Raw genomic sequence first — 27,813 nt, 5'->3', positions numbered from 1 at the left:
GTTTAGTATTTTTATTTACTTGATTTAGGAGGACAACTGCCTCCCTGTCCCCTTGGCCCTCCTGGCTACGCCAATCAACGGTCCCTTCCTACTCTCGGATTCCTATAAGGGTCCAGCAGAACTCGAACCCGCGACGGGGGTTGGCAGCGGCTGGGCGCGCGTGCGCCTTTACGCGCCGGGCGGGCGTGATGTCAGCGCCTGCGGGGCGGGCTGAGTCAGCGCAGCGCCCGCCCGCCCCGCATTGTTGCCTCGCCGCCTGTTTGCTGCGCGCACCTGTCCCCACCCACCCGGGCGGGGCGCCCCGCGACGCGAGCGAGCGCACCTCCCTTGGCGGAGTCCCGCGGACGCCCCGTCCCGGCTGCGCGGCGAGAGCGAGCGAGCAACCGAGCGGGTAAGTGCTAAGCGCTTGGCTTTGGGCATCTTTATTTCACCAAAGTTTGGATCCGTGGCTCTCCAGGTCCGGCGCGTATTCGCCGTGGCGCGGAGAGGTTTGGCGCGGGCTTGGAAACGACGCGCGCCGCTTTGGAGCTGCTTGCTTCCGAGGAGCCTCGCCGGATCCCGACGCCTGATCTCCCCGCGCTCCTTTTCCTCCTGGCGAGCGATCCATCCGCGAGTGGCTTAAGCCGGAGGGCGCACGGCGGCTGGAACGCGCGCTCCAGGCTTTCCCACGTTAGCTCGCCCTGTTGGGGTGCCGAGCGCACGGGGGCTTAAGCGGCTTTCGGATTCCGAGGGCGTGGGTCACAGCTTCAGGAACGTGGAGACGGGTCCGCAAGCGGGTTAGACTGGAGGTTGGGTACGTTTGGAAACTATTTTAGCAAAACTTCTTCCCTGCGTTGCTCGGCGCTGTTTTTAACTCCCCATCTATGTTTATTTAGCTCCCGAACGATTTTTTTCTACTAATTTCTTGTCTGTCTCGGGCTGCAAATTTGGCAGTCCAACACGCATTTGTATTCGATACTTTGGGCTCCACTGTTTATTTAGTCTTCCCAGTTCAGTGGGTGAGCATCTGCCTGTGTCTTTATACATAATCCGCCAACTGAAGATGTATAGGATGAAATTCTGTCCTCAAAAGGCTTGTGGCAGGATAAACCTATTGGTCTTTAACAAGCCACCTTTCTTTAAAAGGTGAAGGGGGAGAACCAATAGCATCGTCCCAGCATGCTGAAATATTGAAATAATAATTCCAGCCCCCTTTGGATTAAATCTACCTGAGTAGGTAGGTTCAAGTGATTTCAGGTTTCCGTATTCCTTGTGCCGGGTCATTACGAGTTTGATTCTATGCTTCTTTACTCAGAAGTAAGCATGAGTTCCGTGGGGCTTACTCCCAAGTGTGTGTGTTGGGCAGGCTTTGCAGTCCTGGTCATGTCTGCTTGGGAATAAGGCCCAGTGAATCTGGTGGAGTTTTCTTCTGAGCAAATGACTTTGGGATTAGGGCAACAACTTTGGTGGAATTATGCCAGTTTGTAGGATCAAATTTGCTGAGTGACAGTGTGGCCAGCACCCAAAGAATCACACTGCTGTTTCCAAGGGAAGGGGTCATACAGACAAATCTCACTCCATGCTCCCTGGTGCAGTTGCCTCTGTTCCCTTCCCTGTATCAAACCTTTGATTGTATGTTCCTTGGGGCAGGTACCTACCCTCTTAAGACCTTGCAGAGCTCTATGCACATTGAGGGTGTTGTATTAAATGTAATGATGATGACCATGAGGACACTTGAGTTTGTGAATTGTAGTACTGAGATGTGCCATTGTTGTGCAAACGAGGCCTGAAAATGGATGCTGTTGAACCCTGAATTTATTTGCCTCTTTCTCCCCTCCCCTCCCTCCCCCCCATCTTATCTTTCCTTGCCACAGGGGGCCATTTAGGCAGACAAGGAAACTGCATTTCCACCCTGGTGTTCTGCTCTTAAAAACAATTATTTCTTTATACCCTCAGTTGATTTCACTTGTGGTTCAAATGGCAACCTTGAAATTCTACAGCAAATCATCTTTGCTGAATGTGAGAGAATAGCTGGGGAGGCTTTGCAATAATATTCCTACTGTACAACATGTTCTGGTCTTGCTGCGTAGACCAGCCTTTTGCTTTGCCTCACCTTTTTTTTGCAATTGGGGGGACATCCTTGCCAGCTTTGCCAGTTGACCTTGTTTGGATTGCTTGACACCTTATGGGTAACGGGGCAAAATTCAGCACATACATTATTCTGCTATTCACCAATAGTTAGAATTTTGCAGCTCTCTGAGTGGTTCAAATGTATCTGTGGCCCATACAATATTCTTATAAGGCAGGCCCAGCAACTGATGTTTCGCCAGGTGCCTTTACAAAATGAATTTGATTGTGTGTCCGCATTTGTTTGACGTTTTAACCATTTTCCTGTATGCTGCTGTGAAATTTCCTTTGAGTTGGTAGTTCATATGCATTCTTAGAAATGGTCACGCCATAATGCAGATTTGCTGGCTTTTTAAAATAAATATTCTTATAAGTAACTAAAAACAAAAACAAACCACGTAATGCAAATGAGATGGTTGGGCAGGCTGAGCAACTGAAAGGTAGTCTTGAAGTTACTGGCTGAAGTGAGTTTTCCAGTAGGGATTACCCTGGAGAGCATCTCAGCTGCTACAGCTTCTGCTGGGTGAAGAAGGCTCCCAGTTTTAATTCCTAGCATCATCCCCAGCTTTCATGGAGCCTGGGTGGTAGGCAGAGGCATTTCCCAGCCCCCAAACCCAGGACAGCTGCTTTCAGCTGGATGGATAAATAGACTTGAGCCCCACGCTTAGGTCTGCAGGGCCTCGTAGCTAAATGGTAGAGAATCTGCCTTGCATGCCAAAGGTCTCAAGTTCAATCCCCACCATCTCCTTGTAGGGCTGGGAGAGGACCTGTATCCGAAACCCCGGAGAGATGCTTCTAGCCTATTGTCCACACTATGGAGCTAGATAGATTCATGGCCTGACCTGGTATAACTTAGACCACTTCTTGTGTTCCGACATTTTGACCTGAGTTTTCCCCCTAGCAATTATTCTGCACCAGCTCTGTGTTGGGTTCACTTCTCCTAAAGAGTCCTTCTCCTGCCCCAACCCCATGTTATTCCAAGATGGAGATGCAAGGAGGTAACGCGAGATTTACTCCTGAGCCTGTGGGAGTTGGTGTAGAGCAGGTGCGAGGGAACCTTCGGCCCTTGGCGCAGATGTGGCCCTCCAGACCTCTCTGTGTGGCCCCCCCAGAGCTGCCTCGAAGCCCTGCCCCTTGCCCTCCTCCTCCATTGTCTTGCCAGAATGTGCTCTCGAGCCAGGATAATGCCTCTTGCTTGCCCTTGCAAAGAGAGGGGTTTGCGTGTAGAAATCATTGGCTTTTGCATGGCTGGGATTTGGTCTTGCTGTGCAAAGCTGAGATTCGCGTCAAGTTGCTCTTTGCAGTTTAGCTCCTGGCCATATCTATCCTTGGTTCTTGCCTTGCTGGTCAATGGCATGTGGCCCCTGGCACCAGGAAATGCGTCCCTCGGGCTGGGAACGTTTTGAGTTTCGTGGAAACTCCTGAGACAGAATGGAAGTTCCCTTTCCTGGTGAAAAGTTCGGTGAAATGCAGCAAGCTTGTGTGCTTTCTCACTGCTTTATTGGCCTGGCTTAGAAAATCTCACCCTGTCCTTTTCAGAATCCCTCTTGAATTCCCAAATCTGCGCTTCCAAGGTTGCTCAGACAGTGGTTACAATCCTCTGTTGTGGGTGCTCGCTGGTACTTTTGGCAAAACAAGCCCCGGTTTGTTTGTCATTCAGCCGCTGATTTAATATTTAACTCTGCGAGGTGTCTGCCTCGTCCCTTGGTACGTTCGGGAGATTTTGGACAAAGGAAGCCTTTGCAAGCCTAAATTTCCAGTAGCCCCCACCCCCAGCTGGCAAACTGTTATCCTTGTTCGCCACCTCCGCCTATCATTTAAGGCTCTTTTCATGCTGCTGGTGGCTCTTTTGGGCAGAGCCCAGCCGTCCAGCCCTGTTTACCCTCTGGGCCCAACCCCTCTCTTGGAATTTCACAGACCACGGCTTTGGAGAGAGAAATGCTTAACTCCTGGCATCCCGGAAAAGGTCTAGTGCTCACCAGCGAATGAGCAACAATGAGCATACCTCTTAACCTTAGCAGACATGTGTTTCCAAACCTGAGATAATGGGAAATTGGGGGTGGGGGATGTATGGGGGAGCACCTGTAGGCAGAGGGGTGCTTAACCCTTCCTGTGCCTGCAAAGTCGCTCCTGCAAAAAGTTCCCCTCCAAAACTGCTCCCTAAGGTGAGTTTTTCCTTTTGCTTCTGGTGTCGGAGCCCCACTGAGACAAATGGGCTACAAATGGCCAGGATTGGGGACTCTTACTTCCTAAAAGTTGGGAACCTCACTTCATAAGCAGGTAGTTTTGATTTTAGGATGCTTTCAGGAGGTGAATGTTGCTAAAATGACAACTGCAGTGATGTTAGGAAGTTGCCTGGGGTTGAAGGAAGACAGTTCCCCTTATTTATCCCTTTGTTGATTTCTCTGTTCTTGTCTGTTTGTTTCTGAGTGGCAATCGCTCTTGCTTCATGGGACACAGTGTGAAAGCTTTAGTGCACCAGTGGGGAACCTGTGGCTTTCCATTCATTGCTGGATTCGAGTCATCTTTGACCATGCTAGCTGAGGCTGATGGGAATCGGAGTCCAGCAGGGGGTTGGACTAGATGACCCCAGGGTCCCTTCCATCTCTACAATTCCTTCTGGAGGGCCACAGCTTCCTCGCCCCTGGTTTAACACCATACCCTGCAATGCTTCCTACATTTGGCATTTTGCCTCTAAATGAGCTTGGATGTAAGATAACATAGAGCACCAGCTATATATAGATCTAACCCTTGGGTCCCTACAGCTTTACAGAGGCAGCCTACTTTAGAGTAGGTTTGTCACTAAATCTGATCTGTAGCTCTAAATCTTCTCTGTCCCCTCCCTAAGGTGACATGGCTCACTTTCTTATCTGAGTTTGTTTTGCTGAAACCTGTGTCTTGCCCTTTTAATCTTCTCCCCACCCCAATGCTCTCTCTTTTATTTTTAAATATAAAACATTGCCATTTTAAATGCTGCTGTTTATCAAAGATTTCACTTTATCCTGATAGCCATTTGCAGTGGACTGTTTGTTTCTATTCTGTAGGCTAATGTTTTGGGTGGTGGTGGTGGGGAGTGTTTTGGGTTAGTGCCAATTTTTTAAAAAATAAATAAATTTGGCACAATCCTGTGCAGGTCTCTTTCCTCCTGCTTGTGTGTGTGTGTGTTGGATAGGATTGCATCTCTGGTGAACAGTCAAAACTGCCTGTGTTTACACATCGCAGTAAACCACCGTTAATAGTTTGCTATGAATGTTCAGGTGGCTCCTCTCTGGTGTGAGTAACAGATCGCAACCCCTGACTTAGCAGTTTTGTGTCTGCTCAGGGGACCGATAATTGTTTTATGCTCCAAACAAACCACAATGTGAAGCCAAGGTTTATTCTTGGCTTATCAGAGTTTGCTTGAGTGACACAAACCAGGATCCTCTTTTTCAGATGTAATGCTAAACCAAGGATTGTGGTTTCTTGCTCCCATTTAAGCTAGGGGAGGAGTGAAGTGTGGAAAATCTTTACCTATTGTCTCCCCCTCTCTCCTTTTTAACCCCCCCCCCAGCAATTCAGAATTTTTTATTTTATTTTAACTGATGGAATGGATGTAGAAGCGTAAGGAACCAAAAGGGATGCAGTCTGCTGAGCAGAACTAGGAATATTCCAAGTGCTGAGAGTTTAGGTAAAGGTTTGTGGGGGTTTTTTTGGTGGGGGCAAGGGATGGTGCTAGGAATTATTTCTCAGCCTTCCCAATAAAACTGCAACAAGGTTGGGGCCACAAATCCCTGATGCGGACAGGGTTGCTGGCTTTCCATTCCCTAACAAGTCTCCTGCCAGACGAGGAATTCTGTGCTGCTTAGAAGTTTGCTCCCTTGCCAGCATTTTTGTGTTGGTAAAAACTATTATCTCAGCGCATTCCCAACTCTCCCCACCCCCCTTTTAAAACCATGTTTTGATTTAAACTGATTCGAATAGTTCCTCAATTTTAAAAATAGGCATCATTGTAGTTTAGTGTGCACAACACTAAAGGCAGCTGCATGAGAAGGTTTAAATCGGTTTGTTTGGAGAGTTTATCTCACGCAGGTGTCTGTTACTCCTGGTGCGGTCACACCCAGACATTGCTTGCTTCGGGATAAGGTTGCCAGGCTGCAGTTTGGAGACTTTGGCACTTATTTTAAAATTGCTTGTAAATTCAGAGATGAGGCACCTATGGCATTCCTTTCTTTTCCCTATCTTCTTCCTATCTCATCCTGCTCTGCTGCCTGTACTTTTTATCTCTTGGCTCCATTTTCTGCCAGCTGAAGGAAGCAGGACTCAGCTGCCCTGCGTATCAGGTGGGAAAGGAGGCAGATGAAAGGATTGGGGGGGGGCAGTGGAGAGAGAGACCTTTGCGCAGGAAGTAGATGCTCTACAGCTGACTTACAGCCCTTCCCTTGAATAGTTTGCTTGAGTGTCTTCTGGTGTCTTGCATATTTCTGTGTTCAGTATGCTATGTGAGCAGCTAATCCACCTTGATGCTGTCACCGAAATGCATATCAAAAGAGTCTGCTTACTTTCAAGTGCAACTGGCGTTTAAACTTGGTTGCGTCTTGTAAACGGCAACATTTGAGATAGCCTGTATGATATCTGCAATACATAGGTTTACAAACATGGTTCTGCAAGTTCTTCAATAGAGACCCTGCTCCGGGTTCCGCCATCTCCTTGAAGGTAAAATATGGTAGCAGGTTCTTTCTGGTGGTGGCCCCCTCCGGGCTATTTTCTGTCTGCCTTTCAGGCACTGCCAGAGTGACAAATGTGAATTCTACACACTCCCTCTACCCAAGCAAGCAAGGAAGACTTGCGAGAGTTCAAAGGCACCTTTCAGCCAGGCAAGGATGGTGCAGAGACTTCAAAGTGCTTAGAGAGCTCTGGATTTGGGCCCTGGGCCTGATATTACCCACCCCTCATTTAAGACCTCCATAGCTCAGTTGGTAGAGCATGAGACTCTTAATCTCAGGATTGTGGGTTCGAGCCCCACCTTGGGCAAAATGTTCCTTCATTGCAGCGGGTTGAGCTAGATGAAACTCAGGGTCCCTTCCAACTCTGTCAGTCTATGAAATGGTAAGCTGTTTGTGTTTTTCCCAGTCAGGATGAGCAACCTGTGGCCTTCCAGTTGTTGTTGTTGTTTACTTTCTTATTTATTTATTTATTTATTGGTTTTCACATATTACATTGCAATACATATGTACCAAAGCCAACACCATTTCCTCCCCATCCATTTACATTTATATCTCCTCAATCCATCATATTATTCTTTTTTCCCTCCGTCCCCACTCTATTTCCCCCACATAATACAATTTACAATAATCTTTGCATTCTACAGTCTTCTCTAGTCATCTATATATTCTTATTATCTTTCCTTACTAATTTTTCTTCCATCCAGTACATCACATTTTAATCTAGGCATATTAGCGTATCTTTTTTTTGAGAAATATTTTGCCGTATATTCATCAAAACATTTCCACTCCTTTTTTCGATTTTTGATTCGACTGATTTCTTATTATAGCGGTTAATTTTTACCAAAAAAAAAAAAAAGTTTACAAATCCATTCCTCCTTTGTGGGTATAGTTTGTGACTTCCACCTAGCAGCAATCACTATTCTAGCAACTGTAGCAGATACCATGGGGGGGGGGATTTTCCTATATGCAAGTACAGCTACAGTGGCCTTCCAGTTGTTGTTGGACTACAACTCCCATCATGCTGGCTGTTCACCATGCTGGTTGTTGCTGATGGGAGTTGGAGTCGAGCAAAATCTGGAGGGCCACAGTTCCTCCATTCCTGATTTGCATGAACATAGGTCTTGTGAATTCAGCAGGAGTATCTTGGGCTTGCCAATTAGAAGGTTGACAGTTCAGATCCCTGCGACGGGGCGAGCTCCCGTTGTTTGGTCCCAGCTCCTGCCAACCTAGCAGTTCGAAAGCACACTTGTGCAAGTAGATAAATGGGTACTGCTCCGGTGGGAAGGTAAACGGTGTTTCCGTGTGCTGCTCTGGTTTGCCAGAGCTCTGTCATGCTGGCCACATGACCCGGAAGCTGTACGCCGGCTCCCTCGGCCAGTAAAGCGAGATGAGCGCCGCAATCCCAGAGTTGTCCGCGACTGGACCTAATAGTCAGGGTTCCCTTTACCTTTATCTGCCCCTACTGCACTGCAGGGGGTTAGACTAGATAACTCTTAGTGTCCCTTCCAACTCTGCAGTTCTATGATTCTATGAAAAGGAGTTCAGCAATATTTTCAATAATAGCCACCACCCTTCCAGTGGCTGTGAAACACCCCCCCCCCCAAGAAAGCCCCCTGATATTTAATCCATTGTCTTTCTAGACCATATGAAGCCTTTTTAAAAACTCCCCCTGAAAAAATAAAACAAAATAATTTCTCTTGGCGTTCTTCTTCACTGCATTTTGCTGTGATTTCTAGGATGTGGTTTGTATCTCCACGAAGACACTTTTTGTGGCACACTCTAATTGCACGACTGCGGCCGAACTTGTGTGCACTGCTGCTCCGATAAGGTTGTTCCTGTTTCTGGGGATTTTTGTGTTGCTTGTTTTATCGGCTCTGTAAGTTTTGATCTGTTTGCGGTTGTTCCTCGCCTGGGGAACCCAGCTCCTGGAGTGGCAGTATGAAAGCATTTGCAAAACGGCTGCTCCTCTCTTGAACGAAACAGGCAGGTGGTTTGAGGTCGCTCAGGCCTCCTTTGGCTTCTTGGTACCGCTAAGCTGCCTTAAGACTGCCAGCTTCCTAGAATGCCTTGTATCCATATTCTATCAAAAGCTGGCACTTGTTCAGCTAAGATTTCCCCCCTGCGAAGGTTAAAGCAGGCAATGCAATTGTTAACCGTGTTCTGAAAAGTAGGGTGGATAATGGCATGTTTCGTTCCTTTTTTTAAAATAATTTTTTTATTAGATTTTCCACAGTGATAACACAAACCACAAAGCAAAATGATACACAAAAACAGAAAAAGGAAGAAAGGAAGGGGGAAGGGGGGGGACAATAAACAGATAAACAATAACAACAAACTTAATTCTTCACAAATCCAACCTTTTAAACATCTTGGCTGACTTCCTCAAATCCCTCCCTTCTGAGTTTCCTTGTAATTAAAAGGAACAGCTTTCCAATATCATTATTAAACTAAAACAATTTCCAATCATAGTCCATTTTATTCACTTTTCTTCACATTCTAAATCCCATTTATTTGATTATAACTTAATTTAACCCTAGGCCTATTTGTTTCTTTCAAGTAATTTCTAATTTTTTATATTGCAAGACGAATTTCCCTATTGGCTTGCTTCGCAAGACGAAACGTCTTGCGAGTTTGTTTCCTTTTTCTTTAAGCTGCTAAGCCGTTAATAGCCGCTAAGCCGCTAATAGCCGCTAAGCCACTAAGCCGCTAATAGCCGTGCTTCGCAAGACGAAAAAACCGCAAGATGAAGAGACTCGCGGAATGGATTAATTTCGTCTTGCGAGGCACCACTGTACCAGTTTTAAGGCAGTTAGTTTATATGTCTGAATTTCTGATGCTGTTAGAAAGCATTGCCTCTCAACCGTGGAGGTTTTCAAGGCGATTACACTGTAACCTTCCTTGGTCTGTGTCCAGCTGAAAATCAATGTAAATGGAGATATTTTCGAATCAAATGGAATTATCTGATCGCCGTTAAAATCCTAAGATGACAGGCCATGCAGAATCTGGTTTAATTAGCTGGCAGTGGGATGAGAATGAAAATTAAAAGGCTAGATAATGTATAAACAATTAAATAGGGGATTTGTTCAGCACAAATGGGGCATAGCTGCCAGGTCCGGAAGACCTCAGTGAAGGAAGCATAGGTCCTGTCTGCTTCCCAGACCATAGATCTGAGCAATCAAAACACATTACCTTAACGAGCAAAGGAGTCAGGAGCGTACAGCGGTGTTTAGCCGAGTTTCCTGGTGCCTAACTAAGTTCTTGAAAAGCCTGCCTTTAATTGCCACCAAACTTTTTTTTGGAACCTTCAGAGTGAATATTAAATTCAGCAAGAAGAAATGGTGTCATGGAATGGAATATTTTTAGGAAGGAGGGAGAACGGGCTTAAAGCGTACCATTTGCGATGCTCCCAAGTGGATGTGTTTGTCGGAGTCCTTAGCTGGCAAAGTGACCCTCAGTCACAGGGCAGTAATTCCTCCAGGATTTTTAAAAACTCCTTCCCAACCCAGAGATTGCGGGGCCTGGAATTGGGCAGCTACGGGCAGCCATTCCATTGGTCCTTGTCCCTGTAAATACACTGGACTTGCCTCTGGAAAATGTGTTTCGCGAGCTCGTTGGACAAGATTTGCTTCTCCAAGCCTATTGCCAGTCTCCTTAAGATTCCAGGATTTCTGTAGTATCTGTGACACTCTCTGCTGTCCGGTTCTTACCTGCCAGCCTCCTGCTGACTGTTTGCCTGTGCCTGCCTGGGTCATTCTGCTTCTCAGCACCTCAGAATTTACCTCTTCCTCGATTTGTTTTCCCCATGGGCTGCTCTCTTGAACTGCTTGCATCTTTGGACCGTACACAGGGGACTCAGCTACATTAGTCAAGAAAGTGTGTTTTATACAAATGCAACACCAGATGGCGCTGGGGAGCAAAAAAAAATCTAAGTGGTTTTCCATAGCGTTTTTTTTTATTTTGTTATAACAACTTAATTTCTGATTTATTCATAGTGGGTTTTTTACCCCTGTGTGTAGATCCATCCTAACTAAGTGCTGCCGTCCTGACTGAGCCATGCCTCTGAAAGATGCCTCTGATATTTGGCACCAGATTGGCGCAGGAGTTGATGGAAGGAGGCGTGCAAGGCACCATCCAACCGTCTTAGGAACTCCGCTCCAGATTTGTGTAGGGTTTATACTCCTTAGCCTTTTCTTCTCCCAAAGATATTGGTATCCCAAAAGGAAGCCAATACAGTGGTACCTCGGGTTACATACGCTTCAGGTTACATACGCTTCAGGTTACAGACTCCGCTAACCCAGAAATAGTGCTTCAGGTTAAGAACTTCAGGATGAGAACAGAAATCGTGCTCCTGCGGCGTGGCAGCAGCAGGAGGCCCCATCAGCTAAAGTGGTGCTTCAGGTTAAGAACAGTTAATTAACAGTTTCAGGTTAAGAACGGACCTCCAGAATGAATTAAGTACTTAACCTGAGGTACCACTGTATACATGTTAGAGCAAGACATTACAGGAAAGCCACTTTGTGCCTTTCTGAGGAACTACAACTCCAGTTAGTTGTAGGAAATTTACCGTATTGAGAAACATCGCTCAGAGATCTCTGTCCCACCTAAGGTGAAGGAGTTGAGCTTAGTTCCTGAAATAATTTCTGCCAGGTAAAACACCTGTCGAGAGGATAAACAAGATGAACTAACAAGGTGCAAAATTGCAGCCTGTGCCAAGCTTTGACCTTTGACTGACTCGGGGAGGGGTGAACCCCCCAGTTTCACACCGAAGGCTACATTGGCAGCTGGTCCACAGCCTGAAGGCCTGAGTGAGTTGGCAGCTCACCTGTAATTAACATACTATGCATGCCACAGGTATGAGCCTGGTGGATGTTAAGCTAGAGATGTTGTCCTGCGACTGTGTGTTTGTGTATGTTTAGAACAATTAGCCCCAAATACACAAGACGGTGTGTTAGCTCTCAGAGCACACGTGGAAAATATGATTTATTTATTTTTAAAGATGGGGCCTTGCTGCTGGCTCTCAGTTACCTAGGGTTGCCATATTCCCCAAAGTGAAAATCCAGTGCCATGTGCACGTGTTTCCCCCGGACATTTTGCCAATTTAGCAAAAATCCGCCCCAACGTCATTCTGCTGCCCGATTCCCGGACATATGGCAGCTCTACTGCATATTATGACTGGCAGAGACGACCAAAGGACAACTGCGATTCCCTTTAAGAATTAAGTGTTCCTTCAGATGGATGGTTTGTTTTTGACAGGTATATTCTGCATCCTGTAACTGACCCAATAATAGTTTCAGTGGTGGATCCAAAATGGGCTATCTACACATGATTCTGCATTATTAGCTGTTCTAATAATAATAATAATAATAATAATAATAATAATAATAATAATAATGCTGCCATATTATTGCTGTTCTGATGGACACTCTTATGCTATAGCAGGGGTGTATATGTCTGATATGTGATAATGTTTGATTAAAACATCAAATAAACCAATCCAGAATAAAAACAAATTTAGGCTTCAAGGAAAATATTTCAGATCCTTCTCTAAGTGACCTTTTGCTTTCCCAAGTCACTATCCTGGCATCCAGAGATCGCCACGTGGTCGCAGTTGGACCACGCCAGGCGGGAAATGCACCTGGGGAATTTCCATCACTGGTCACACGAAGGCCGGAAAGCTTTAGCTGTGACCCCTGCATTTCTGGACTAGATGGCCTTTGGGGTTCCTTCCAACTCTATCGTTCTATGATCCTACAAAATAAAAGCAGTATGACATTGTGTAGCAATGTGTAGCTAGCTACAGGCCTGTGTACAGCTTGCTTACTCAAGAGTGCTTCTCTCAACACTAAGCTATGCCTGGAAATCCAGAAAGACCAGAAACCAGAGCAAATTGAATTTGGTCATCATAACTAGTGTTGTGAGCATTTTCCAGACTGCTGTCTGATTTCCTGGACTGGCACAATTGGGGGTAAAGATAAAGGACCCCTAACAGTTAAATCCAATCACGAACGACTCTGCGGTTGCAGCACTCATCTCGCTTTACTGGCCGAGAGAGCCGGCGTTTGTCCGCAGACAGTTTTTCCGGGTCATGTGGCCAGCATGACTAAGCCACTTGTGGTGAACCAGAGCAGCACACGGAAATGCCGTTTACCTTCCCGCTGGAGCGGTACCTATTGATCTACTTGCACTTTGACATGCTTTCGAACTTCTAGGTTGGCAGGAGCAGGGACTGAGCAACGGGAGCTCACTCCGTTGCGGGGATTCGAACCACCGACCTTCCGATCGGCAAGCCCAGAGGCTCAGTGGTTTAGACTACAGCGCCACCCGCATCCCATGGCACACTTGGGGAGTAAACCCCAAATAACTCGATAGGCCTTGCCTGTCAATAATCGCACTCGTGGAACTGAGTCAGATCTTAGGCTGGAGAGAAAATAGGTCGTATGGTCTGCACGGCAGCATGATGCTGAAAAGATACATGAAACCATGGATAATTGCATGCAATGGCAGAGTGCGCATAAACCCATTACGCACCTGCCCCCCTTTCCGGCCACTGCCAGGTCGCTGCGATGCAATCTGTTGCTGTTGCACATCAATTGTGGACACCTGTACATTGTTTTTCCCCTATAGCTTTAAAGATGAGTCTGCAGCCACCCAGATATTGCTGAACTTCAACTCCCATCGTCCCTGACCATTGGTCATCCTGGCTGGGGCTGATGGGAGTTGGAGTCCAGCAACATCTGGAGGGGACGCGGGTGGTGCTGTGGGTTAAACCACAGAGCCTAGGACTTGCTGATCAGAAGGTTGGCGGTTCGAATCCCCGCAACGGGGTGAGCTTCCGTGGCTCGGTCCCAGCTCCTGCCAACCTAGCAGTTTGAAAGCACGTCAAAGTGCAAGTAGATAAATATGTACCACTCCAGTGGGAGGGTAAACGCCGTTTCCGTGCACTGCACTGGTTCGCCAAAAGCGGCTTAGTCCTGCTGGCCACATGACCCGGAAGCTGTATGCCGGCTCCCTCGGCCAGTAAAGCGAGATGAGCGCCGCAACCCCAGAGTCGGTCACGCCTGGACCTAATGGTCAGGGGTCCCTTTACCTTCACCTAACATCTGGAGGGTCTTGGGTTAAGATGCCTCCCCACATCTTAAGGTGTAGCCACCACACCTTAAGGACCTGCCTGGTTTAACAATTATTCTCTCTCACTAGAGAGAGAAACTGTAGTTCCATGAGGCGTGCTTTGGATCCCTTATCCTTGGTGCATTCCCCAAGCTATAATTCCCAACATTTTTTTGGGATAAGCCACAACAACAATTGTTGGGGCAGATGAGGCCCCAATAATGAATATTGGGCCACAATGAAAGACAAGATGGTGGCCCTGTTCCCTGTTCCAAGTGACATAACGTGCAGGATTAGACCAAAAGGTCTTTCTAGTCTAGAATCCTGCTTCCCACAGTTATAAAACGTTCATTTTTGCTGACATCTTTCTGTGTGTACCGCTGTCATTCTGGAATAGTCCTGTCCTTGTAATGTTGATCGATTTCTTTCTTTCTTAAAAACAAAAACACACCCAAAAACATTTCCCACCAAACTAGAATCTATTTTTAAATGTACTCAGCGATATTTGTTACACTGAAGCCCATGTTGCTTATCTTAAATCTTTGGATGAGTTCCCGTTTGGAAGAACCGATCTCGCTGCTGTTAAAGCCAGTGCTTGAATCAAAAGGGTCCCCCTCCAAAAAAAAAAGGAAAAAGGGGGTGGGTGGGTGGGGAGTCCATGTCCTTTCAATAAGCACAATGCTCAGCTGACCACCTTCCGATTTTGCCTTTTTTCCAGCTTCAACATTCAGTGTTGCCTTGCATCATCTTAAAATAGGCTAGGGAGTAACTTGCTGATTCAGCAAAGCTCTTAATCCCAGTTTCCTGGAAGGCGCAACAAGCTGTTTTATGAGAGATTGCATCTTGGCCGGAGCAAAATGTCATTTATTGCTAGATTTGCTTGCCTTGGATGGCAGGCCCTTTGGGGACAGAACAATCAACATCTAGGGGGTGTGGGAAATCCTCTTGGCTGTCCTGAGCCCATGGGGAAGAGCGGGATGTGAAATACGTAAATGGAAGGTTAAAAGGAGCTGAACAGTAATCTTTCATTTATTTAATACATCCACACTTTGCCTTACCTGCAAGGAGCTCAAGAGCCGGGTGTACCTTCTTCTCTTCCCCTCTCCATTTTAACCTCACAACACCCCTGGGAGAGGTAGGCGAGGCTGAGAGTGAGTGATTGGCCCGAGGCCACCAGTTGAGTTTCATGGCTGAACTCGAACCCAGGACCCTTGAGATTAAAGAGTCTTGTGCTCTACCGGCTTAGGTGATTTCTGCTTCATGTAGCTTCTTGTACTTTTTACAAAATTGTATCGTTTCACAGGTAATGCATTCTCCTAGCCAGGAATTAATTTTGTGTCTGTGCGAGAGAAAAGATGGCCTTGAATCTTAGAATCGTAGAGTTGGAGGAAGGGACCCACAAAGGTCTTCTAGTCCAACCCCTTGGCATGCAGGTGTCTTTTTTAAAAAAAAAATAATTTTCAGATTTTGAAATTTACAATCGTCAAACAATCAAAACAAAAAGAGAATTCCATAAACTCCCATTGACTTCCCTCCTCCCCTTTGTGGGTCCTTATGTTAACTTTTTTCCTCTTGCATCTACTCTATTAATCCAGTTCTATTAAATCACCATTACAACCATAGTCCAACATTCAACTACAAGTACCATTCCAATCCTACTAATAATTTTAATTGCTTGCAATGATTTTTAAGGGAAATTACATATCTTCCCCATTCCTTCTTAAAACTTTTGGTCTTCCTAATTCCTAATTCTTCCGGTCATTTTTTGCCATTTCATCATAGTCCAATCAGTTTAATCTGCCATTCTTCTCTGGTAGGGAGCCACGTAGGCATCTTTAGCCCAACGTGGGGCTCGAACCCACAGCCTTGACATGAAGAGCCTCGTGCTCTACTGACTGAGCCATCCCTTGGGTATGGCCCTTGAATGTGGCTGTAAATGGGCTTAAGATCCCGAACCCTCTTAGCCGTGAATGGCACGGTGGAGTGAGCATGGCTGACTTGTGAGTAGCTACAGGGTGGATGGATGCGGGTGGCGCTGTGGGTTAAACCACAGAGCCTAGGACTTGCCTATCAGAAGGTCGGCGGTTCGAATCCCCGCGACGGTGTGAGCTCCCGTTGCTCGGTCCCGGCTCCTGCCAACCTAGCAGTTCGAAAGCACGTCAAAGTGCAAGTAGATAAATAGGTACCACTCTGGCGGGAAGGTAAACGGCGTTTCCATGCGCTGCTCTGGTTCACCAGAAGCAGCTTAGTCATGCTGGCCACATGACCTGGAAGCTGTCTGCGGACAAACGCCAGGTCCCTCGGCCTATAGAGCGAGATGAGCGCGCAACCCCAGAGTCGGCCACGACTGGACCTAATGGTCAGGGGTCCCTTTACCTTTACAGGGTGGGTGGTTGGAGTGCCGAAGCAAAGCCTGTTGCTTCAAGTGCTGGGTTAGTGTGGGGCAAAGTGACCCACTTCCCCTGCCCCACAAACCTCACAGCAGGGCCCCTGTCTTCCCCCATCCTGGTCCTTGTACGCAGACACTTCTAATACCTCCATAATAGTTCAGCGGCGACCCACTGCTTAAGCCCTGTTGCGAATAACTTTAATTTTTAATGCGACTGAAGGTCGAGAAGAGAGCTTTCCTGCAAGCCTGCTGTTCCATCTCGGAGGGATGCTCTTTAATATGAGCCCCGGCTGGTTACCTAGGCAATCGTCTTGGCATCCCGTGGGGGAAATAGATTGTAGGAGGAGTTGTGGGTTCCTTCCCCTGCGAAATCTTCCCTGCTTCGACACTTTTAAAGAGCAAATGCAGGGAACGGGTGGAATCGCACATTGCCGTAATGTGGGAATGTTCAGACCTAGGTCTCGAGACCTGTGGGAATGGCACTCCCTGGGTGAGCCGTTGGAGGGGGCGTGTTGCCCCATCTGCTGGGGAGCTGCGTTGAAAGGCTTGGGGAGGCAACTGGGTGTGTGTTGGTTTATTTTGTTAAAAGCTCTGCACCCTGCTCTCAGCCAGGAAGGCTCCCAGAGCAGCTTTGTTGTTGTTGTTGTTTAGTCATTTAGTTGTGTCCGAATCTTCGTGACCCCCTGGACCAGAGCACGCCAGGCACTCCTGTCTTCCACTGCCTCCCACAGTTTGGTCAAACTCATGCTGGTAGCTTCGAGAACACTGTCCAACCATCTTGTCCTCTGTCGTCCCCTTCTCCTTGTGCCCTCCATCTTTCCCAACATCAGGGTCTTTTCCAGGGAGTCTTCTCTTCTCTTGAGGTGGCCAAAGTCTTGGAGCCTCAGCTTCAGGATCTGTCCTTCCAGTGAGCACTCAGGGCTGATTTCCTTCAGAATGGATAGATTTGATCTTCTTGCAGTCCATGGGACCCTCAAGAGTCTCCTCCAGCACCATAATTCAAAAGCATCAATTCTTCAGCGATCAGCCTTCTTTGTAGTCCAGCTCTCACTTCCACGCATCACTACTGGGAAAACCATAGCTTTAACTATACAGGACTTTGTTGGCAAGGTGGTGTCTCTGCTTTTTAAGATGCTGTCTAGGTTTGTCATTGTCAGAGCAGCTTACAAATCAATAAAAAAAACAGTGTAGTCCCTGCCCTTGGGCTTAAAACAATCCCAAAAGATACGACACAAAAGGAAAAAAGGGATGAGGAGGGGAGAGGAAAGCAAGCGAGCCCAAGTACCAAAGATTAGATGTTGTGAGAAAGGAGTCTATCTTCGGGAGAAGAAAAGGCTAAGGAATAAACTCTATGCAAAAACCAAAGTGGAGTCTCTAAGACGGTTGGGTGGGGCCTTGTATGCCTCCTTCCGGCAACTTCTACAGCCAAGCTGGTGCCAAACATTTTGCTCTGCCTTCCACATCAGTGAGGCTGCGAGGGGTTCTTGTCATCTGGGCATCCCAGGTAAATGGCGTTTCCGTGCACTCTGGTTTCCGTCACGGTGTCCCGTTGCGCCAGAAGCAGTTTAGTCATGCTGGCCACATGACCCGGAAAGCTGTCTGTGGACAAACGCCGGCTCCCTCGGCCTGAAAGCGGACATGAGCGCTGCACCCCATAGTTGCCTTTGACTGGACTTAACCATTCAGGGGTCCTTTACCTTACCCAGGACCTCCATACACACGGCCTGGCCTTGTGCCCCGGGGCGGCCCCCTATATTTTTTACTATATTGGTGGCCATGTGATAATTTTAGCTCATAAACTTTATTGTTGAATGTCTTAATTTGTATATTAAGGTACTTTTATAGCTCTGTTTAGAGTAGGTAATGTCTTGATAATATATTTTTTTAAAGTTTTTTGTATCAGTCCAGTATATTTTCTTTTAATCGTTGAATGATTCTGTGTACACTGCGGCAGCCTTTGGCAATGTGCCATAAAACTGACTGACTGACCCCTGGAGGCTCACTCCATTGTCTCTTGAGATCGAGGCCAACCCAACAATTTATCCGAAGCGTTCCTACCCTGCCTTTGAATATACCACTGCCCAGGGGGGCTGGCAACATTAAACCGATGCTGGGGTGGTCTGTGGGTTTTGTATGAGGGGTGGGGAACCTCTGTAGGGTACAGAGTTGTTAGGGGAAATTGATGAGAAGCAATGGCTAGAGGGATGCCTCTTCTGTGTGATCTTCGGGGTGGGAGGGTTCACAGGAACATCAGCTGGGCAGAAGCCTAGCAGAAACTCCCAGAGTCACCGACTGAAATCATTTGTAATCTCATTTCAGCATTGGAGCCACCAGACGTCCGGCTTTCGTAACCAGCCACCTCTTTCTTCCTTCTCGATCCTGTGCAGAGATGCCCAAGAGTCTTCTTGTGTGAGCGGTTTCTCATCTCTCCACGCCGCTTGACGAGAGAAACACCCCCCCCCCCAATTTCAAGGAGCGCGCTGTCCCCCTTTTTGGGTGGGATGCCGAGGAGCGTGATGTCGGATTACTCGGGAATGGTCTGCGAGATCCCTCCCCAGTGCCAGTTCGGTAGCTTTGGAAAAAAGCATCACCTGGAGAGCGGAAAGAGTCGCCCAAGGAGAAGATGTTCGACACTGGTAGGTAGCCTGGTTTCCATCCTGGTTGTTGCCTCTCTTATCCATTGATGGCACTTCTATCCCAACTTTTCCTCCAAGGAAAACAACAACCCTGTGAGGTAGGTTAGGTTGAGACTAGGGTTCTTCCCAGGATTCTTTGGGGGAAGCCATGACTGTTTAAAGTGCCACGGTGCTGCTTTAAAGACTTAGTTCATTTATTTACTGGCTACGTGGCTTTTTTCAAATACCTCACCTGCACAAACGTAACTCTGTGAGCAGAGCTGAGGAAGGCTGCTGTGGGCTGGAGACCATTACAGTTGTGGTCACAGCACACTTGAAAAATACTGTATTTTCTGGCGTATAAGACTACTTTTTAACCCAGGAAAATCTTCTCAAAAGTTGGGGGACGTCTTATACGCCAGCTACAGCAGCAACTCCTGCAGCAACTCCCCACCAAAGGATAAAACGACAGCAAATTAAATCAGAGGACACCAAGCTCTCTAGATGAAGCAGGAATACGCTTGAAAATTGGCCCCAGAAGCCCCCGGCCACTGGGAAGTGGAGCGGATTTCTGAGCCGGACTGGAGCCTTTTTTTTTAATTTTTATTTGGTGTGCGTTGGAAGAGGGGTAGTCTTATACGGCGAGTATATCCCAAACTCTATATTTTAACTGGAAAAGTTGGGGGGTCGTCTTATATGCCCAGTCGTCTTATATGCCGGAAAATACGGTAAATGCCATTGTTTCTCGATACCACTTAAATTTGATTTGTGTTTTGTCATTATCACATCGGGTTTGTTGTTCAATATGCCTCTTCTGCCTTTAACGAAACATAGGCTTTAAAAAATAATTGACGGCATAGATACCCAGCCCTGTTCCAAAGAAAATGTCTAGTGTGTAAACGCAAAATCTTTTTTCAGCAGGGTTGAGACATGCAGCTAAATAAATGCGTGGGCCATAAGGCAGATGCTGGGCAGCGCCTTCGAAAGACGCAAATCCACAGGGATTTGTGAGCCAGGATTCCACAGCTGAACTTACCTCAGGGCAAGTTTCCACCCAGCTGCCTTGCCTTTTGTAAAATACCTTTAAGAGCAGCTATTAAAAGTCTGAATGTGCAACTTAAAACCACAATTGAGTTGTACCTGGGACAATTGTTGGCCGTTTCTGAGTGATTTGTCTTAAACACCTGATGCGTAAGGAAAAGCTGTCTTTGGCTGAGGTGAGGAAGGTTGCTCTTCCCGTTTTTTCTAATCCTTTAATTAGGCTGCAGCCCCAGATTTTGTGTTTTGTTTTTTTGGTAAGCCATGCTTTTTTTTTTTTTGAGGTAGTGTTTATGTGGGTGGGAACAACTTAATTGTGCTGCAGTGATGGATGGTAGTGGTTTTAAAGTCTCACCTGGAATTAAGAGATTTCCGGTGGCAAATTGTTTCAGCAGAATTCTGTCTGAAATGCATGGGGCAAGTTGCCTTCTCTTGAAATGAGACTATACTTCTTAGTAAGGAGATGTGTGTGTGTGTGTGTGTGTGTGTGTGTGTGTGTGTGTGTGTGTATTGTTGTTTAGTCGTTTAGTCTTGTCCGACTCTTCGTGACCCCATGGACCACAGCACGCCAGGGCTATTATATACATATAATAATACACACACACACATTATTATTATTATTATTATTTATTTAAAAAATAGTTTAGAGCATAAATAAACTGCTCTCTAGCCAACAAGAGTGGCTTACAAAGATTGGTTCTAATATGGTCCCAGCACTCAACTCACAATGTAAAAAGAGTATTTATTTGTTTCCCTTTGAAGGGAACACAGGGTGGCAAACATGTCAGTAACAGAACAACACAGTTGAAATGTCTTTTTTTAAAACCTTCTAAAAACAATCGCCTGCTCTTACAGCTGATAATTTCAGGATGGCCAGGAACTGTATCCTTCAGCAATGAAATGCCTGGGTAAACAGAGATATTTTCATAGAATCATGGAATTGTAGAGATGCGGGGACCCCCAAGGACCATATAGTCCAACCCCTGTTTGTTTGTTTGTTTGTTTGTTTGTTTGTTTCTGTTCCAAGCAGACATTTATTAATTTTTTTGTCCTAAAAATTCGAGACGGATCTGCTGTGCACGGGTTTCGGGCCTAAAGCAGTTTTGGAAAGCGAGTGGTGACTCAGAAGGAGGTTTCTTCAGAACCTGCTGGTGTTTGAGACTTAATGGCAGCGAAGATTGTTTTACAACTCCAGATAACAGCAGGTCCTCCTGCTAATAATAGTCTCTCCCCCCCCCCCCAACGTCTTCAGGATATATTCCAAGGAGAGCAACCTTGGGGTTTCCCTTTGTTCTGTCTAAGTCAAGGATAGATAGATAGAAAGATATTGTTATCCAACCACATGTTATCCAACCACATGAATGACAGAGAGCTTCAGGTGTAGCCTCTTTCTGGGAATGCCGTGTGCCTAAAATCCTGGAGAACTCCTGGCAATCTGTATAAACGTCTGGTTGCTCACGGTGAGAATGGGTTGCTGGCCCAGAGGGGCCATGGGCAGGATCCATCAGGGATCTTCTTACATCCCTACCAGTGTTAGAAATTAGCCAGGCGCCAGGAGCGTTTTGCTAATGGCGTGGGTCCAATTGCAACTGCGTGGAGATTTCTGGGCGCAGGTTGGTGACCGCAGTTTAAAAGGCTCTGCCTTAGTCCATACTATTTGCATTTCCATTGTGTGTGTTTATCCTTCTTGCATCCTGGGACAAGTGAATTGCTGCCAGAGTAAGCTACAGTCAAGCAGTGTGGTTGAGATTGTAGAATTGTAGCGCTGGAAGCAGGGTGGATTTGATTTAAATCAAATCGATTTAAATCACTAGTCAGTAAGACTCGATTTGAACCATTTTTTAAAGAGAAAGACTCATTCTTGCTGGTATAAGGTTAATATTTACAACCAGATGAAGGTTCCATTTTTGGAATAATAAATTTTCAGAGTAGTTTTTACAGTAATATAAAAAATTACTGATTTGGTTATACAGTGGTACCTCAGGTTACATACGCTTCAGGTTACATACGCTTCAGGTTACAGGCTCCGCTAACCCAGAAATAGTGCTTCAGGTTAAGAACTTTGCTTCAGGATGAGAACAGAAATTGTGCTCTGGCAGCACGGCGACAGCAGGAGGCCTCATTAGCTAAAGTGGTGCTTCAGGTTAACAGTTTCAGGTTAAGAACGGATCTCCAGAACGAATTAAGTACTTAACCCGAGGTACCACTGTACTATTAAAAATGCACAGATAATTATGGAATTATTGTGAGATTTAATAAGTTAACTTTATATTTGGGCAACTTTCCTGTGAGGTTGGTTGGGCTGAGAGCGAGTGACTGGACCAAGGGCCAAGTGGCGATTTGAACCCTGGTCTCCCAGGTCCTAGTACAACACTCTAACCACTACACCACACTGACCCTCCTATGGCCTCTAGACCTCTCTATCTGGGCCACACACCCTCCCCTGGCCACACCCCTCACCAGCCCCACCCAGTACTACCATTGGGTGCTTTTGCCTGACTTACATGTGTCCTTGACCATAATAATAGCTCTGGTTTGCCTGGTTGCAAGATGTGGTGAAGAAGGGTAGAAACCTCTGTGTTTAATGCAGCTGGCAAAAGTCTGTGTTAGAATTGTTGTTAATATTTTTTCAATCTTATTCTGTGCTTGGGGCTTTCTTGGGAAGAAAGTCTGGATGTAAATTTATTTATTTATTATTTAAAAAATTATTCATTTTTCTTTTTCATTCATTACATACATCTCAAATTCTTAACATTTACTATATATTCCTCCCTCCCTCCCCTCCTAGGCTTCCCCAACTTCCGCTTCTTGTTTGTTTCTCCTTTCACCCACTTTGCTACCTCCTAACAGAAAGAGTTATTAATAACATAACATCAAACCTAAAAACATAAAAGTAAATTCATCATAATATTTCTCTATCTTGTAAACATTTTCTAATACTAATAGTGTGAATGTTTATTTAAATCCTGCCTTCAAGTCTATCGACTTTATTTGTTTCTGCAAGTATAATATAAATGGTTCCCATTCTCTTTCAAAGTCACTCTTGTATTTTTCTTAGTCTGTCTGTCATTTTTGCCAGCTAAGCATAGTTCATCAGCTTCTCTTGCCATTGTTCTTTGGTTGGTATTTCTCCAGTTGCTGGATGTAAATTTTGTTTTTGTTTTTTTATAATAAATTTTTATTAGTTTTCCATAAGTAAAGAAAAAACAAAGCAAAAACATAAACATAAACAAACAGAAAATCGACTTCCCCATACCACCCCTTTTCTGCATTCTTGTTTCAAGATTTTTCAGCAACCCTTTGATAATAAACTTCATTATATTTCATATATTTAACTTCAGTTAGTTATTAATACAACTGTAGTTCTTTATCTCTTATAACTGGATGTAAATTTTGAAAGGAATGAATAAAATTCAGGGCTTAGCACACCAGTATTTAATGTGTAATGTTGCCTTTTGTAATGTTGCCTTTTGTGTCCAGCTTCTTGGAGAAGGGTTGGACCAGGCAGTGTTAGAAACTCAGATACATGCGCCAATCGCCAAATGTCGCCATACCCCACTATGAAATTCACTGTTATTGTCAGTATTTCCTTTCATTTCTATACCGCTCTATATTTTAAAGAACAAATCTCAAAGCCGTTGAAAATACGTTAAAACGTCAAATGAAACAACCCAGAATAAAACAAATTCAAGCTTCAAGGAAAATATTTCAGATCCTTCTCTAAGTGACATTTTGCTTTCCCCATACCTACTTAATTTATAAAGCTGCCCCATCGCAGAAGGACTCTGGGAAGCCAGGGTAGTGTAGTGGTTAGAGGGCTGGACTAGAGCCTGAGAGATCAGGGGTTCAAATCCCCATTCAGTCGTGAAGCTTACTGCGTGACCTTGAGCCAGATACAGCTTCTTAACCTACCTCATAGGGTTGTTGTATGGATTAACTGAGGAGGGTGTGAACCATGTATGACATCCAAAAATCTCTACATGGTTGCAACTGGAGCCTGAGACCAGAGACTATCAATTGCATTGGTTCCATAATCAGATGAGTATTATCTTGGTTGGAAGAAGGTGAGATGTTGCCTTTTCAAGGAAGCAGAGTTGTGTCTGATTCTTGGTTACTTCAAGAATCGCTCAGGATTCGAGTTTGAAGACTGGCTGGAAACATGTGTCTTAACATATAGATATATATATACACAAACCCTCGCTCTCTGTTGTTGACCCTCAGGACGACGATGAGACCCTGAAATACCTCACTCACGAGGAAAAAGACGTCCTCCTCTTCTTTGAAGAAACCATCGATGCCTTGGAAGATGACTTGGAGGAACAAGCTCTCCATGACAGCGGCATCCACTGCCACTCTCCGAGGTCAATGGAAGAAAACATGTCCAGCCAGTCGGAGTCCGAAGACATCATAGATCTGGTCCAATCAGTGCTGGAAAGCAGCATTCAGGACTGTGATCCTAGCGGAGACATGGAACCAGGTAAAAACTGGATGGGCGCAGGGCCTGGTTTAGTGTGTTGATAGTCATGTGAGTCTGCTCTCAGTGAGCAAAGTGGACCTTCTCTTGGAGATGGAGAAAGAGAGGCTTCTGCATTCCTCCTTCTAGAGGTGACCTTCTTGTGAAGCAAAGTAAGGTCTAGGTCAGTGTTTCCCAACCTTGGGCCTTCGGTCCCAGCTCCTGCCAACCTAGCAGTTCGAAAGCACGTCAAAGTGCAAGTAGATAAATAGGTACCGCTCTGGCGGGAAGGTAAACAGCGTTTCTGTGCGCTGCTCTGGTTCACCAGAAGCGGCTTAGTCATGCTGGCCACATGACCTGGAAGCTGTCTGCGGACAAACGCCAGCTCCCTCGGCCTATAGAACGAGAAGAGCTCCGCAACCCCAGAGTTGTCCACGACTGGACCTAATGGTCAGGGGTCCCTTTACCTTTATGTAAGGCAGAGGTTGGATGGCCATCTGTCATGGATGCTTTAGTTGAGATTCCTGCATTGCAAGGCATTGCACTAGATGACCCTTGAGGTCCTTTCCAACTCTACATTTCTATGAGTAACTGGATTTTGAATAAATGTGAAATTAATTGTTACGGTTTTGAATTTTATTGTGTTGTTATCTTTCTTAGAGGGCTGTGCAAACCACTATTCTGAATACAGTGGCACCTTGGTTCTCAAACTTAATCCGTTCTAGAAGTCCGTTCCAAAACCAAAGCATTCCAAAACCGAGGTGCACTTTCCCATAGAAAGTAATGCAAGATGGATTAATCCGTTCCAGACTTTTAAAAAACAACACCTAAATCAGCAATTTAACATGAATTTTACTATCTAACGAGACCATTGATCCATAAAATGAAAGCAATAATCAATGTACTGTACTATAAAATAAATAAGACAGTATTGTAGATGATAAAAATAAAAATTAAATTCTTTTCTTACCTGCACTGATGATAGTCATTGTTTGGATGGGGGGCTTTTATCCATTTCCACAGTCACACAGTCAATCAATCAGTAGCTGAACTGGGTTTGTCATGGTCACAAAAGCAAATTAAACGAAAAAGCTTCAAAAACAAAAACACAATAGCAAAAACAAAAGCACCAAACCTAATCCGTTCCGGAAGTCCATTTGACTTCTGAAATGTTCAAAAACCAAGACACGGCTTCTGATTGGTGCAGGCGCCCAGGAAACAATAGCCGACAGCCACATCGGACGTTTGGCTTCCAAAAAACTTTCGAAAACTGTAATGCTTACTTCCGGGTTTTTGGCCTTTGAGTACCAAGGCGTTTGAGAACCAAGGTACCACTGTAATGCTTTTTATTGGGTAGGGGGCGCTGTGGGTGAGTTCAGGGAACCAAGGGGACGGTGGCCGAAAAAGGTTTGGGAACCACTGATCAATATTGCTAGCCACCCTCTATGGAAGCTTCTGACAGGGTACAAATTATCCGACAAACGCTGTCACTTCTATGGTTCCAGATATCTGGGGAATGGTTCTAATAATCTGCTACCTTCTCCTTTCTTTTCTAGCCCCAGAGGAGGCTGGGAAACTGGATACACTGAAGCCAAAATATAACGTTGAGGACACCTGCGCTGAGGCTGCCATCCCTCTCCCTGTGTTGCCGTCGGCTCCACCACTGCCCATCTACGACGTGTTTCCTGCCGCACCCGCAGTTCAGCACCCAAAACTCGTCCGCTGTATCCCAACCCCGCTCGTCATCGCTCAGAAAATATCCGAGAAGCAGGCTGAGGGAACCCCCTTCTCTCCCGCCTCTCCAAAGGAAGGGAAGACCACACCCTCATCTTCCCCGCTGCGCAACAGAGAGCGTTTCTCCGCCTTCAAGCAAGCTCTGCCGCCCCCAACCGCCCCCAAGCCCCAAAGGTTCCCCAGCAACATCAGCATCACCAACGTTGGCGAGAGAGAGTTCAGCAAAACTATCTCCCGGGCTGCCGTCAATGTGCAAGAGCGCAAAGCCAGGGTGTTGGCCAACGTCAACGGCTCGCCCTACTTCATAAGCGAGCTGGAAGAGAGACTTCAGAAACACGACCTGTCAGGACAGAGCAGAAGCTCATCCTTACGGGATTTGCCGTCGGAGCAAGCGAGACACGAGGCCCTGAGCAGGCTTAGCTTGGTGGACAGAAATCTTGGACCAGCCTTGCTGGACCAGTCATCAGATCCTCCCGCGCCGACAGACAAAAGGCCAGAGCAGCCCTTGTCGAACGGCTACCGAAACATCCACGACGTCTTGAGAAGGGAAACCAGCCACTTCCCCAGTGTGAGCAAAACGGTGACAGTCAAACCGGATGCTGATCTCCCCGATGGCAAGCCCGCTCGGCAAAACGCCGCCAAGAGCTTTTGCGACCACCGGCTGCCGGACCTCAGCCTGGAAATGAGGAGGAGGTCTGGGTCGCTGCCCAGACCGTCCGGTTTGAGACCGCAAGGCGTAACTGTACAGTTCTCTGGCCGCGGGTCTACGGAAGAGGCTAGGAGAGAGGCGCTGCGGAAACTTGGGCTTCTCAAAGACTAGTTGAAGGACGGTTTCTACGATGGTGGGGGCATCGCGCCCCCGGCGGACTCGGTTTCTGAAGAGATCAAATGGACTGTTCTCTTGCCCCTGCAGTCTAAGGAGAGATTAAATATATCAGAACGGGACTTTTCCTTGTCATGGGCTTCCTTAACAGTGCCCAGTCATATGGCTTTCTGAGGTCTTCTGCGGGATTTTAAAAAGGCATTTTATTAACAGGAGACCTAGATGCAAAAAAAAGGGGCGTCGTACTAAATGAAGTTTTAATGGTGCAGTATTTGTGTGTGTGTATGTGAGTAGCTGTCAAGTATGTCACGAGTGCAATGGGTTTTCCTTGGACTCCTACGTTAATGAAGCCAAAAATAAGGGGGGGGGGAATGTATCTGTTGAATTACTATATAGGGATGGATATATATTTATAATGTAATGTACTGGAGAGGTCAAATATACAATAAAGCTGCTATTTCTGATTGTCACATTTCTCTCTGTCACGCTTTCTTTCTTTCTTTCTTTCTTTCTTTTTCTCTCACATGCATGTATTTGTCTGTAGACTAATTGTCAGGAGTTTAAATCATGCATAATAATCCCTAAGTAATTTTTGGCAGTAATTCACCCCTTTTCCATTTTGATTTGTCTGGGGCAGGGTTTCCTAAACTTGGGTCTCTGGCTGTTTTTGGACTACAACTCCCATCATCCCCAGCCTGCAAGACCAGTGGTCAGGGATGATGTGAATTGTAGTCCAAAAACAGCTGGAGACCCAAGTTTGGGAAACACTGGTCTGGGGAAACCTTGTATTTCTGGAGACAATATAGGGGATTTGCAACAGACTGACAAAGATTTCCAATGCCCAG

General features: G+C 46.1%; 1 protein-coding gene across 3 annotated transcripts; it reads left to right on the top strand.

Annotated features, from left to right (window-relative positions):
- The first annotated feature begins 229 nt into the window (after positions 1-229).
- Positions 230-27,438, top strand: PROSER2 (proline and serine rich 2). Of its 3 annotated transcripts, none has more exons than XM_077935319.1 (4): positions 230-391; positions 18,625-18,941; positions 24,180-24,435; positions 25,968-27,438. In XM_077935319.1, the coding sequence occupies exons 2-4, from the start codon at positions 18,807-18,809 to the stop codon at positions 26,963-26,965; spliced, it is 1,389 nt and encodes a 462-aa protein (XP_077791445.1). In that variant the 5' UTR covers positions 230-391; positions 18,625-18,806; the 3' UTR covers positions 26,966-27,438. The 3 variants fall into 3 exon arrangements, with proteins under 3 accessions (XP_077791445.1, XP_077791446.1, XP_028602902.2); XM_077935320.1 differs by lacking the exon at positions 230-391 and adding an exon at positions 639-788; XM_028747069.2 differs by lacking the exon at positions 230-391 and adding an exon at positions 4,152-4,271.
- The last annotated feature ends 375 nt before the right edge of the window (positions 27,439-27,813 follow it).

This window comes from Podarcis muralis, chromosome 10 (assembly GCF_964188315.1).
Source record: "Podarcis muralis chromosome 10, rPodMur119.hap1.1, whole genome shotgun sequence".
NCBI classification, from domain to species: Eukaryota; Metazoa; Chordata; class Lepidosauria; order Squamata; family Lacertidae; genus Podarcis; species Podarcis muralis.
Note: the sequence above shows the minus strand (reverse complement) of the source record. Positions and strands in the feature narration are given on the sequence as shown.